The sequence below is a fragment of the Mobula birostris genome, chromosome 23 (genome assembly GCF_030028105.1).
Source record: "Mobula birostris isolate sMobBir1 chromosome 23, sMobBir1.hap1, whole genome shotgun sequence".
NCBI lineage: Eukaryota > Metazoa > Chordata > Chondrichthyes > Myliobatiformes > Myliobatidae > Mobula > Mobula birostris.
In genome coordinates, this window is record NC_092392.1 from 40267865 (window position 1) to 40282356 (window position 14492).

A 14492-nucleotide genomic window follows, 5' to 3' on the forward strand; every position below is an offset into this window, starting at 1 on the left:
GAGTAGAGGCCCAGGGCTATCAAACGTGTCTCATATGACGCCTTTTAATATCCCAGAATCATTTTTGTAAACCTCCTTTGAATACTCTTCAACATCAGCACATCCTTTCTTAGATAACGGCCTAAAACTGCTCACAATACTCCCAAGTGAGGCCACATCATAAAGTCTCAATTTTGTATCCTTGTTTTTATATTCTAGTCCTCTTTAAATGAATACTAACATTGCATTTGCCTTCACCACCTGCAAATTAACCTATATGGAATCCTGAACAAGGGCACCCAAGTCCATTTGCACCTCAGATTTTTGAATTCTCTCCATTAAGAAAATACTTTATGCTTTTATTTTTTCTACCAAAGTGCATGACCATACACTTCCTGACACTATATTCCATCTGCCTAGAAGTCTTTCTGTAGCCTCTCTACTTCCTCAAAACCATCTGCCCCTCCACCTATCTTCGTATTGTCTGTAAATTTGGCCACAAAGCCATCAATTCCAACATCCAAATCATTGACATATAACGTAAAAGGAAGCGGTCCCAACACAGACCCCTGTGGAATACCATTACTCACCGGCAACCAAACAGAAAAAGCTCCCTTTATTCCCACCCTTTGCCTCCTGCAAATCAACTTATGCTCTATCCATGCCAGTATCTTTCTTGCTATATCATGGGCACTTAACTTGTTAAACAACCTTATTTGTGGCATCTTCTCTTTTTTTGCATGTGCCTGCGTGCGTGCGAGTCTGTATGTGTGCGTCTGCGGGTGCACGCATGTGCGTCTGTGCGTCTGCGTGTCCGTGCATGCGTCCGTGATGATGTCTTTTTTCACGGCTTTTTCAAGGCGCGGAGCGAGAAAGAGAGAGAGAGACCGTGTGGCGCGCCACACCTCACACAGACATTTTCGCAGTATTTTCCCTTTATTTTATGAGGTCGAGTTGTGTTCTCGACACTCAACCTGGCACGGATGGAAAGCGTACTCGGGGCGGACCCAACTAGTTCTGAACCCGGGAACCTCCGCTCCCAGTTCCGGCACCGATGTCGTCGCGGTGTGGCACCTTCTCAAAGGCCTTCTGAAAATCCAAGTACTCCCCTCCAACCACTTTCATATTCTGGCTTCTTCCCCCTTCTTTTCCTGTCCTGATAAAGAGTCTCAGCCCAAAAAGCTGACTGTTTACATGTTGCCTGGTTTGCTGAGTTCCTCCAGTATTTTGTGTGCATTGCTTAAGATTTCCAGCATCTGCTGAATCTCCTGTATCCCTGGTTTCTGTCTTCCTTCCATCAAATGGTGCCTTCACCCAATTTGTGGAATTTTAGAGAACTACAATCACCTTTCTCACTAGCCACACCATTAAAGAACCAAGGATTGAGTCCATGAGGACCCTGATTCATTGGCCCATCAACCTGGTTGGTACTAAATCTCTGCTGTGGTAAATTTCCTAAGCTCTTCTTTCCTTTCCAAATCCTGATATTGAGATACTCCTGAGACGTTACTTAAGTCCAATATAGTACAGATTGATGCCAAAAGTTTGTTTTGATTCACTTACTCCCTGCCTATCCATTAATTCCCTTTTATAGACTCACAGTTACAGGACCAACACACTTCAGATTTTGTTTCTAAATACAGTATTTAATCCTCAGAGGAATCAGAAGCACAGAGAGTGAGCAATTTCTAGTTCCTGGGTGTCAAAATCTCTGAGGATCTAACCTGGTGCTAACATATCCATGCAGCTATAAAGAAGGCAAAGTAGCAGCTATATTTCATTAGGAGTTTGAAGAGATTTGGTTTGTCGAAAACTTCTATAGATGTGCTGTGGAGAACATTCTGACAGGCTGCATCACTATCTGGTATGGGAGTCTATTACACAGGACCAAAAGAAGCTACAGCAAGTTGCAAAATTAGTCAACTACCTCTTGGGTACGAGCCTTCTATATTATCATGTACTGGATTGTACTGCTGCTGCCAAGTTAAATTTCATGACACATGCCGGTGATAATAAACCTGATTCTGATTATATTTTTGATTGCTTTTCCCTTCCTTATTAACCCTCAAGTTATTCTTCACTTCTGTTTTGATATATTCTGTCCAATCTTCTGACCTGCTTATACTTAGCATTAAAATTAGGTTGGTATATTTTTTTGTTAAGACAAAGAAAATCTACATGGAATAGAGAACAGTGCAAGTGATTGAACTGGCAAATAAATATACAAGAGGGCTGAGGTTATCATGTTCTAGTAATGCTATACACCTGCCAGGAAACTCCATCCTATTGAATTTCAGTTTATTTACCAGATCATGCTGTCTGTATTGTGAATCTGTAAACGCTAAAAGCTACGAACAAGGATACACAATATAAACTAGAATGCACAATACAGAAAAAGGTAAAAGTAGAGTCCGAAAGAAATATGGGTAATTATTTTGAAGTGATAGTGTACAAGACCAGGGAAGTCATGAAGAACTTGCTCAACCACAAATGGAGCACTGTGTCCCGTTCCAAACACCATACTTCAGGAACAAAGTGAAGGCCTTAGAAAGAGTGCAGAAGATATTTATTAGAATGATACCATGGATGAAGAATATTATTAACTTGGTTAGACTGGAAAAGGTAGAGAAAGCTAGCAGAAAAGTACTTAAGTTATGAATGGTCTAGCCAGAGTAGGTTGGAACTGTTCCTGAAGTTGTGACATTACTGTCTAACGCCTCGGCACAACGCTAAAACAAAACTATTCAATATTCTGAAAATTGAAAACCACAACAGACACTGCAATACCAAACCTTTAACAATATAACTGATTTTCAGAGTTTACAAGATCAGAAAGCAGTATTTCTTCACAGGATCAGCACCAATGTTACGACGCTATGAATCGAATAAACACTCTGCAGAAACCAGATCTTGATCTTAAAACAGATGACATACAAATGGTTCATAAGGATAGTATTACTGGACAAAGTATCTTCTGGAGCACAGCAGATCTGCAGAAATCTTTCATCAATAGCAATCAACCCTCCTGGTCTTGGGAGAAGATTCCATACAGGTAGGGGATTTTGTTTTTTGAAAGGAAAAAAAATGTCAAAACAGGATGTAGAAAATTGCAAGGAAATGGAGAAATGGAGGGGAAACTTTGCCATCCCTTCCCTGCCACCAAAAATACAATTTTCCATACCATTCTCTATATGTTTTTTAACCAATTCTTTTGGAATTGTAATATCTCAAACATATTCCAAGTTCCCATATGAAAAGTAAACTCAAAAATATAGAAACTCTCTCTAGTTTCAATATTTCAAGATAAACTAAGATGGTAACACAAAATTCAGAGATACTAATCAGATATAGAGCAAGTGCAATAAATAACTAATATAAAATAATTGCTAATGGGACTACTACTTCATTAAGATTTACTATCTTTTATAATTAAAATCTACTTGTATTTAAACCAACCTGTTATCTTTTCCTGGGTACATCTGAGTGTATTCAACTCTATACTTTTTGGCAAAGAGCATGAAGGCATTCATTGGTCTCTTGCATTTACTATTCGTGGGAGAAGTGGTACTCAATGTGCTTGCGGTCCCTGAGGTTAGACTTTTACTGGATTTATTATAATTACAAGGCAGATGTGGTGATTCAGAAGGCACAGAGCCTGTGATCCATTCAGACTTTTCACAATCCGGACTGCTGACACTTGTCTGGGAAGCACGACGCTGACGAGCCATACTGCTCAGAACATATACAGCCGAGGAATCCAATGGTGTAAAATCGTAGCTGTAATAAATGAAAAGTAATGACATTTTTTACTGATTATTTCCAGAACTCTTTAGCTGCTTTAAAGAGTTTGCTGGAAAAGGCAACTTACTGCTGAATTGTCATGCAAGAGTGTATATTAAACATATGTTTGTAAAATATTTCTTCATTGTTGCCATAATTTTGCATTTGTAACCCTAATATTAATTTGGACCATATTACATTTGATCCTGCCTGCTAATTACACTATTCCCAAGACTAGACTTACTCTCTGCAGCGCTACAGCTGTAATGATACTGGAGACCCTGCCTGCTCTACAAGATGGAGCAGGCCTGAATGGTAACTGGACTACACATGGCACCCACTGAAATGATGTCCTTTTTACAGCTTGTGGCTTTCAGTCTTTGAACTCCTATTAAATATCTATAGAAAAGACATTTAAAAATGGACGTCAATGTTTTAAAAAATACTAATGAGTATTAGAAGTAAATTTACTGAATAACAGCTTTCTCAGTAAATTTAAGTGCAATGAAATAATCAATATTAAACTATGAAGGGAAATACAAAAGACATTTAGCAGGCATTTACTCAATGTTGACCTAAAGCTGAGGGACCAAATGCAAAGTGAATTTGCACCTTGTTTGTGTGGACTCAATGCTAAGTCCAGCAACGGAATACAAGATCTAACATAAGTATAGCTTCTCTTAGCTTGTCCTGACATGGGTGTAGAAAAGCTCCAACAATGAGATTAAGAACAAACTACAATGAGCTAGTGAGTTTACCAAAACAATCAGTCAATCTGGCCTCCTAGGAACAGAACCACTCTTGTAAATTTGGCATATAGAAACTACATATGACCACCGATGACCTGACTTCTCCATTCCCACCCTACGTACAGTACAGAAAATTTCTGTATACCAATCTATTTTAACAAAATGCATACAATTTTTATACATCTTTTGAAATCTTATGCATACCCTGTTTCACCCTTTTCTCACCTCTTAAGCATTATTCTCTTGTGCAACATTTTACATATATGTAGAATTATCTGGGAGCAGTCAATTTGCTTATCCTGGCGGCCGTAGGACCAATCTTTAAATTATGGGATATTAGGAATCATAAAATCAAAACTGGAATTGGTGTATTCTTTTCACATGTACTGAAACACGGTGAAAAGCTTTCCTTGCATACTGTTACACAGATCAGATCATTACACAGTGCATTGGGGTAGAATGAGGTAAAATAATAACAGTGCAGAATAAAATGTAACAGCTATAGAGGAAGTGTAGTAGAGGCATACAATAAGTTGCAAGACCATAACAAACTATATTGTGAGGTCCAGGTGCAACTAGGACTCATACTAGGGAACTATTTAAAAGCCTTATAACAGTCAGATTGAAGCTGCCCTTGAGCCTGCTGTTATGTGCCTATAGGCTTTTGTATCCTCTACCTGATGGAAGGGAGAATAGGAGAGAATGTCGGGGGTGGGTGGGGTCTTTTATTATGCTGACTGCTATACTGAGACACTAAATATAGACAGAGTCCACAGAGGAAAGGCTGAATTTACTAACGAATTATGAACTTAGAAATAATACATTGGCCTACAGATGTGTCCAATAAGTGACTGGGTTCAGAATATCTTTATTTATTGGAAAACTTAAATTTAACACTGGTTGTCAAGTGAACTAATACAATATAGGTTAATAATAAATGTAATTACAGGAAGTTATCCAAAGGTTTAGGATCAGTCAAGATTAAATGAGAACAGGATCGAGGGGCTTCATACCGTCCCACCAAATACATCATTTCTGAACTCTGAAATCCTAATGGAAGTCCCAATAAAATAACTTATTCAGATTTAAATGTTACCCCCAGTTTCATTCCCCACGAGGTGTTAACATTCTGAAATTCCAAACAAAGTATTTTATAGCTGAATTGATCCCATTAAAAGATCCAAAATGCATGAGAACATCCTGCTTTTTTTTGCAATTAAGGAACATTGTGAAATTCTATATATATTTCTTCATAATTGCATTATTTACATTCGAGACATCACATTTTTTTTAACTAATTACATCCCTAGTTTCTAGTACGTCATTCTTTTTCGAAGATTTCAGATCCATTATATTTAGAAACAATGCTATTTATAAATAAAGTCAGTGAAATAAATGTATTTCTCATCACCTCCTAAATGTGTCAAAGACTCCTGAATCGTCAAAGTTGTTGGCATCTGGATGCCCGGGAGGTAGACAGACATCTCCAACTTCCATTTCATAACAAGGAATTCCATGATGAACCACCGTTAGACTGGGGTAAAAGGAAGACCATCCTGCATTTATTTAAAGAAAAAACAAATAACTGCATCCAGGTTTTAGCAAAAAAAAACAAAGCATCTATATCACACATTCGGGAATCAATAAATTAAAATTGCAACAACACAGGTATATATCTGACCTTTATTTTTCACATAGAAGGGGTGATCCAACCTGCACTCCACAGTCAATTTGCCATCCTGTGATTTGCCAGGGTCAAATGTTAATTTCAGCACAGAACGTCCAAAGGAAATGATTTCTGAGTGTCCCACTAACTTTAATCCTTCAGAACCATATCTATTTTTCTGTAATATAAAATAAATTGTTTTCATCATAAATAGCCCATTTTGAACAATTCTTTTCAAATATCTTGCTTTTCATGAGACCGTAAGACATAGAAGCAGAAGTAGGCTATTTGGCCCATTGAGTCCGCCTTACCAATCCATATGGTTGATTTATTGTCCATCTCAATTCCATTCTCCTGTCTCCTCCCTGTTACCTTTGACTCCCTTTAATAATCAAGAATATATCCATCTCCGCTTTAAATACTGTATACCCAATGACTTGGCCTCACAGCCATCTGTGGTAATGAATTCTACAGATTCACCATCCTCTGGCTAAATAAATTCCTCTTCATCTCTGTTCTAAAGGATGTCCCTCTATTCTGTGTCCTAAGGTCCTAGACTCCCCTACTATAGGAAACATCCTCTCATCAAGGCCTTTCAACATTCGATTGGTTTCAATGAGGTACCCCCCCCCCATTCTTCCAAAATCCAGACAAGTACAGACCCAGCCATCAAACACTTGTTATACAAAGCTTCTTATATAGAGGGAAAGGGTTCGTCAAGATGGTAACCCTTTCATTCCTGGAATCATTCTCATGAATCTCCTCTGGATCCTCTCCAATGCTAGCACATCATTCCTTAGATAAGGGGCCTAAAGCTGTTCATAACCCTCCAAGTGCAGTCTGACCAATGCCTTATTTAGCCTCAGCATTACATTCTTGCTTTCATATTCTAGTCCTTTTGAAATGAATGCTAACATTGCCTCTGCCTTCATTACCACTGACTCAGCCTGCAAGTTAACCTTTACAGAATCCTGCACGAGGACTTCCAATTCCCTTTGCACCTCTGATTTGTGAATTTTCTCCCATTTAGAAAATAGTCTACAACTTTATTCCTCTACCCAGGTCCACGACAATACACTTTCGAACATTCCATCTCTCACTTCTTTGCCCATTCTCCTAATCCAAGTCTTTCTGTGGACTCACTGCTTCCTCAATACTACCTGCCGCTCCACCTATCTTTGTATTGCCTCCAAAATTGGCCACAAAGCTATCAATTCTATCATCCAAATCACTGATATAATGTGAAAAGAAGCGGGCCCAGGACGGATCCCTGCAGAACACCACTAGTCGCCGGCAGCCAACCTGAAAAGCCTCCGTTTTCCCCACGCTTTGCCTCCTGCCAATCCCTTATCCATGTTAGTCTGTTTCCTGTAATACCATGGGCTCTTATCTTGTTTAGCAGCCTTGTATGCAGCACCTTGTCAAAGACTTTCTGAAATCCAAAGTAAGTAACATCCACTGACTGTCCTTTGTCATCCTGCTTGTTATTTCTTCAAAGAATTCCAACAGATTTGTCAGACAAGATTTTCCTTTAAGGAAACCATGCTTTCGCCTACTTTATGATGCACCTCAAGGTACCCCGAAACCTCATCTTTAATAATGGACTCCAACATCTTCCCAACCACTGATATCAGGCTGACCTGTAATTTCTTTTCTTTTGCTCCCTCTATTTTTAAAGAGTGGAGTGACATTTGCAATTTTCCAGTCCTCTGCAACCATTCCAGAATCTAGTTATTCTTGAAAGATCATTAACAGTGCCTACATAATCTCTTCAGCTCCACTTCCAGAACCCTGGAATGTAGTCCATCTAGTCCAGGTGACTTACCTACGTTCAGACCTTTCAGCTCTCCAAACACCTTTTCTTTAGAAACAGCAACAAGAGTCACTTCTGCCCCCCAACACTCTCAAATTTCTGGCTGGTGTCTTCCACAGTGAAGACCAATGCAAAATATTAAGTTCATCCACCATTACTACCCCTTCAGCATAATTTTACAGCACTCCAATATCTACTCTCACTTCTCTTTTACTCTTTATGTATCTCATTTGTGGCACCTTTTGGTGCCCCCTTTTACATTATTGTCTAGTTTAACTTCACATTTCATCTGTTCTCTCCTTATGACTTCTGAATTGCCTTCTGTTGGTTCTTAAAAGCTTCCTAATCTTTTAAAGGTCATAACTGAAAAGGCATATACCTAACCCTGTATAAAGTGTATTAACTGAATTTGCTCTGTCTTTAAAAGCTGATGATTTAAAACTCTGAAAGGCAGCTCTTTATGGAAGCTGATCTCTAAATGGATATGTATCTTGCCTTAATTAGTTTTTCATCAAGATGGCAATTCTACCGCTGTTGTAACGTTAATGATACATCATGTACATTTTTCTTCTTTTTTCAGGAAGATAGTATGTATTTTTTATTGGATGGATTAATTCACAGCAATTGAGATTACAATTTCCTGATCAGACCAAATTACTGGACGTACCCTACTTACTTTTATGCTCCAAAAAGTATCACATTCCCAGGAGATTGCTGGTGAAAAATGTGAACTTATTAAAGTGTTTGCTGTAAATTAATTCAATTCAAAATAAAATAATATTTAAGAGCAAAAAAAGCATAAAATGACCACCTTATGTGCATTGCCCTTTAAGATTTTTTTATCCTCAGCTGCTAGTTCCAATTTTGCAAATTCTTCAACATCCATCCACTCTCTATTATCACCCTTATGGAAACGCAGACGTGTCCCTGTAACACACAGATTAACAGCAGCTTACAGATAATGTGCAGTATACAAAATATATTTAACACACAGAAAAACTGCAGATACTAAAATTATGTGCTCATGTTCAATATTCATCACATAATTTGTTCTAAGAACATTTTAGCCTGAATAAATCAAAGTGCATTCTTACCTTTCATGAAGCAGTTCCAAGCAGTTTGTGGCCATGAATTCGACCAACCAAGTTCATCATCATCTGACAGTGACGACATACAAAAGATATCTGACTCTGACTCACTACTCACCTGTAGCAAAAAAAAGTATAAATGATTAATCATAAGCAAACAGAAAGATCAGACAAGCTATTGTTATTGTGATGCATTCCCTCCTGCATTACAGAAGAGTTGCATTCTGAGAATACTATCCATATCACAAGTTTCTGTAATGCAAACCTCTGTTTCACTATTGAGTCCCATGTTATTAACTCAGATGCGTTCCTACAAGATGTTTCTCTTTCATATTAAGCCATTTTATCAGCAACAACAGTTACTTGCTGCCGTTATTTCACAGCTGAGGCCAGCATTTGACTCAGCAGAGGGGCAGGACTCATAAAAGAAACAAAAATTGTTGCCAGTTTTTATTTTTAGTTGCTCAGTGCTGTGGGACAATGAGATATAGACATGTCTTTGCGACGTCGATTTGGTTTGCAGTCACAGCCAAGCTCCTCGTCACATACAAGGCATTTTCTTCATGCACAAACTTCATGGATTAGAAAATGTGATGATAACGGCAAAAGGGATGGGATTCAAGGATTGAGGTTCATGGAAGACAGATTTTAAAAGAATTCAGTGGGAATAGGTTAATGGATGTAGATAAAGACCAGGGGGTTACTTCTAAGGAGCTGGCTATGGCTATTACAACTCTCCACAATGCAAAGCTTTAGAGAAAATGCCTTGCAGGTGAAGAACACAATACTGCACTCCGAGACATCTCTTCACATGTCTTCGGACTGGAGAGGATGTAGTTGAACATGAGGGGAACTTGAACATGACTGTCATTGAAATCGATGCAGTGATGCCATATTCAAGAAATTGATTACAAACATGAATATGTAAACTTTATTTAAGTTACTTTCATTGTTTCCGTATTTTGACAAAAGGACAAGCTTGCATATTTGCAAGTCAAGTCTAATTATATTAAATAAACATACCCTTTCTCTTTTTACATTACTCTGTTCTTCCCAATGATTTGTGGACAGGCCAGGTTCACTTTCTGAAAGAACTGGAGGAGGACGAGCATAGGAATGTAAACTTTTACTTGTGGCCACTATATGCACTGGAGATCTGGAAAGAGAAAAAGCCAAATGTACAATTTAATAGTCAGGGATTATAGCACACCACTGTCCAGAAATGGCAATTTTCATTAAAACGACGTCTTAATGGGATATTGGTAGGTAATCAGAGAGGAAAAGAAAATAAAACATTGTAATCAAACATATAAACAATTCTTTCAATACTACATAACATGCTAAAAAAGTTATTTCCTTAACATTCCTATTCTGATTTGTTGTTTCAATAAAAAAGCTAAGGATAAATGTTTCAGTTTTTCCAAGTGTAATGCAATTTTCTGGTATATTAATTTTAAAACAAAAAACTTATTTTATTTCAAAGAACACAAAAGCATCCAGTTATGTTTCTTGATATTACAGAGGAACATCCATCTGTAACCCATGCAATTCACCAGGAAAGTTGGGAGTGGTAAGGATTTAAATATTAGAATGGCTCCAATAAAGACAGTAATTGGATATTTAAAACTAGCCTCTGAACTTATAAAGGAGCTGTTTAATCCTGGGAAGTAATATTACCACTCAAAAGGATCTAACAGTATGGTTTCCAAGGATTCAAAATTACAAGGGATTTTGTTTAATTAAGATCAGGTAAACCTGACAGATAACCAGATGACATAAATTCAAATTCATCATTAAAAGAACCACAGAAACATGGTTAAAACATTTTAAAGCAGAACAATGTTAACATATCTGGGACAACTCTTCAGATTAAAGAGATTGGGTACTCAAGGCAAAAATGAATGGGATTGTGGATAGTCATTTCAGAAAACCAGTACAGATATGATACATCAAATACACTCATTGTGCTGTTAAGTTCTGAATACCACTCTAAACTTTAACTCTTGTGTACTTTTAATTAAGCGGCAGTACACTGTTAGGTATATTTACATTTATCCTCTAATTTTCATTCACAGAAATGAATTTAGCCTTTGTTTTCAGAAAATGACGGGAAAAGCTTGGTCAAGCTTAATTTTAATATGCAACCAGGCAGCTTCAGGCTATGAAGCTATTAATAATAAATGAAATATTGTGAATGACCCTCAGGCACAGGAAAAATAATGTTATATATGTCTTCTGTGATCGCAAAGTAATTAAATGCATAATAGACTGAAACTGTAAGATCTCCACAAGTATCTAAATAGATGGATTAAGAAGAGAAAGGGAGGGGGTCTCAGTAGGGGAATGAATAGGAAACTACTGCAAAAATAAATTGAAAGCCTAGAGACAATATACGAGTTCAAGAGAGCATGGGGCATTTTTCAATAAAGTTAACTAATTTCAAAGATTTATAGTACGAAATGGATTGTGTCCTCAGAGGACACCAAATACATTTAACAAATTCAAATCATTTAGAATACATTTGATTTGCATTATGCTTATCAAAAAAACTGTAAATTAAATGATTGATGTAAGTTTGTATTAGTATTTAAACAAGCTGGGACTCATGAAAAAAAATATAGCATTTCAGGATCAGGTATTACTAATCAGTGAAAGAAAATAGAGTATCGGCCGATCAGTTGGCTATTATGTGATGTTGTCGGGTAAAATATGCCTGCCCTGATCACATAGTCACTTTACAGTAGATTGTTAAATAAACCTCCCTGTGGAATCCCTTTTCCAGAACGGTTTGATGCTTATACTTTGAGAGAAAAAAAAATCTGGACTAGTATTTCCCAGCAAAACTATACTATCTTGAGACATATTAAGAATGTAATTTTAGCAAAGAAAACAAGGATACCCTTTCTCAAGCATCATCTTCATTTGCTTATATCTTCTTTGACAGGTGGAGTGGTGAGCTCTCCAAAATGTTTGGAGACTATCCAAATTTCACAGTGCATACTTAAAGGACAAATGACAGCCTGACTTAGGTGACTGTGATGATATTTTATGCAATATTCTTCAAGTTTCTTGAAAAAGGAAATTACTGTGACTGACAGTAAAGTATGTCAATATTCATTTACTAACAGTACTTTAACATTTCCCCATGGTTATTTCCGAAGTGCGCATGTTCTATAGATTTAAAATACATCTACCAATCTACACTACAATAATACAATTTCAGTTATTCAATGGCTGAAAAAAATATAAACTGTGTATTTATCTAACAGAGGCACCTTTCTTTCAGGTTATGGCACAATTCTACACCGCACACGAAACATTACTGAACAATCGGCCAGTATGTATGGTATGCAGGATCTGTAGGCAACTTGTGGACGTTTTTCCACAAAACTGTCACTACAAAAACACCACATATCAATAATAACTAAAAATCAAAAGTAACTGGATGCTTAAAAGAACCACACATGATCACTATATCATAAGGTTTGCTTTTACTTAGCCAGAACAAAATATATTTGACTAGCCCTCATCCTCAAACCTCACAATGTGATCAAATGCAATAATGCATGGGGTCTACTAGTAACTTTATTTAAAATTAGCTTTTATCCCCATTATAAAAACAGTTTTTAATGAATATTTATACTTATTTTCAGAACGGGATGACACTTAGGCATTCAAAAAAGTTAAGGCTGGCACATACCACCTATCTTTCTGGTCAGTGTGTGAATTTGACAAGGTGTACAAAATGGAATACTCTGGGCTCGTGATCACTTGAAAATCAATATCAGAAAATCCTTACAACCTTAACAAAATAACCTTCACACCATGATTACCATGAAGAAAAGCATTATGTCATGACACACTGGCTATTTTCTTGTCCTGTTAATAAAAATGTAAACTCAGTAAAATAAATACACTGCATTACAAACTAAAATTATTGTTCTAAAATTATCATAAATTGCAACCAAATACAAACTTCATGAAGCAACGACAGAAAGACCAGGTTAAAAAGCCCTCCACAGGAATAAACAGTGCCGAGAGCATGGAAAAACAGTAGTTGCTAATTGAAATACAAAATAACTACAGTATAATGCTTTGAACAGTGCCATTTACAATGTCCACATCCTTCTAAAATAATGAAGTGAGAACTGCAGACACTGAAAATATGCACTTTAATGAAGAGTTGCCAATTATATTCAAGAACAATATTCATACATTTTAAATCATTACAAGATTCTTCCTCTGACTGAAATTGCATTTACACAAACCTGTTGTAAAATGTGCACTGCATGAGAGGACTTTGTGGACTAGTGGCTATATTAGCTAGTTCAGTCAGCCAATTCACACCAGAATCACTGGTGAAGGGTGACAAGGCACTATCAGGTGATTGAGAGGCACACATAGTTCGAGTAGACCTCAGGTATTCTTGATGAGACACTCCACTGCTAAGTTGGAAGGCTGCAGGTATGGTTCTGTCTGTTTCTACAGCTTTTAATTCTGGAAGATCATCTAGAAAACAAGGAACATTCAAAAACTCAAAATGCATTTTGTTCATGATCAGATGATCTACAAAATAACTAATGTTTCTAGACCACCACCAAAGTTAAGAAACTGGAGTGTTAGGATTAATTTGAATGAATATTATCCATCAAAATAGTTTATTACCTAGCTGATAAAGATAGCTCCATCACAAAAATCCTCTTGCACTCACAGAAAGCAAAGCTCAGAGATAAGACTGCGGTATTAGAACCACAATTCTCTTGTTTCCTGAAAGCAAAACTTTCTGACAGAACATCCAGTTTATCCACCATGCACACAGTGATAATTGGCCTTCTCTCATTGACATGCAGACTTATAAATCAATAGCATTATTATAATTAATGACAAATCTGGAGAAAAATTGAATTATTTTTCCATAAACATACAGGGAATTGTCATAAAATCTACCCTTCACAGTGATTTCAAACCATTCCTACTTATTCTATAAATAGCCTATAATAGACTATAATTAACTGTGAATTATGCAACAAATTTAAACCTTGATATTGGAAATACCATGCAATAGCTATAAACATTGGTAATCATTAATTATAGAATGCCAATTGAAAATCTGGGAAAACAAAAGCCATCATCTTTCGTCTTTGCCACAAACTCTCTTCTCTAGGCCATGACCCTCCCTTTCCTCTGGCAATTCTAAGATTGAACAAAATGTTCACACAGAATCCTTCAGCCTATATTTGAGCTTCTGGCCTTATTTCTCATTTATTGGAAAGACTATCCACTTCTGTATCTGTAGCATTGTTTGTGGTTGCCCCTGTCTTTGTCCTGCAACTGCTAAGATTCTTTATTATCTCTAAAAATCTCTTTGAATGAAGTATTGATCTACTTTCCATCATACAATTTTCATTAACAGGTAC

The 14492-nt window shown here is 36.9% G+C and overlaps 1 protein-coding gene across 1 annotated transcript in view; it reads right to left on the reverse strand.

Annotated features, from left to right (window-relative positions):
- The window catches only part of hbp1 (HMG-box transcription factor 1), a 53915-nt gene that overhangs the window by 16139 nt on the left and 23284 nt on the right, over positions 1-14492 (reverse strand). The window contains exons 3-9 of the mRNA XM_072241519.1: positions 13344-13584; positions 10099-10231; positions 9082-9193; positions 8799-8914; positions 6190-6352; positions 5920-6064; positions 3436-3756 (exon numbers count right to left, since the gene is read on the reverse strand). Coding sequence (XP_072097620.1) covers positions 3436-3756; positions 5920-6064; positions 6190-6352; positions 8799-8914; positions 9082-9193; positions 10099-10231; positions 13344-13584 — 1231 coding nt within the window. The remainder of the gene's footprint in view (positions 1-3435; positions 3757-5919; positions 6065-6189; positions 6353-8798; positions 8915-9081; positions 9194-10098; positions 10232-13343; positions 13585-14492) is intronic.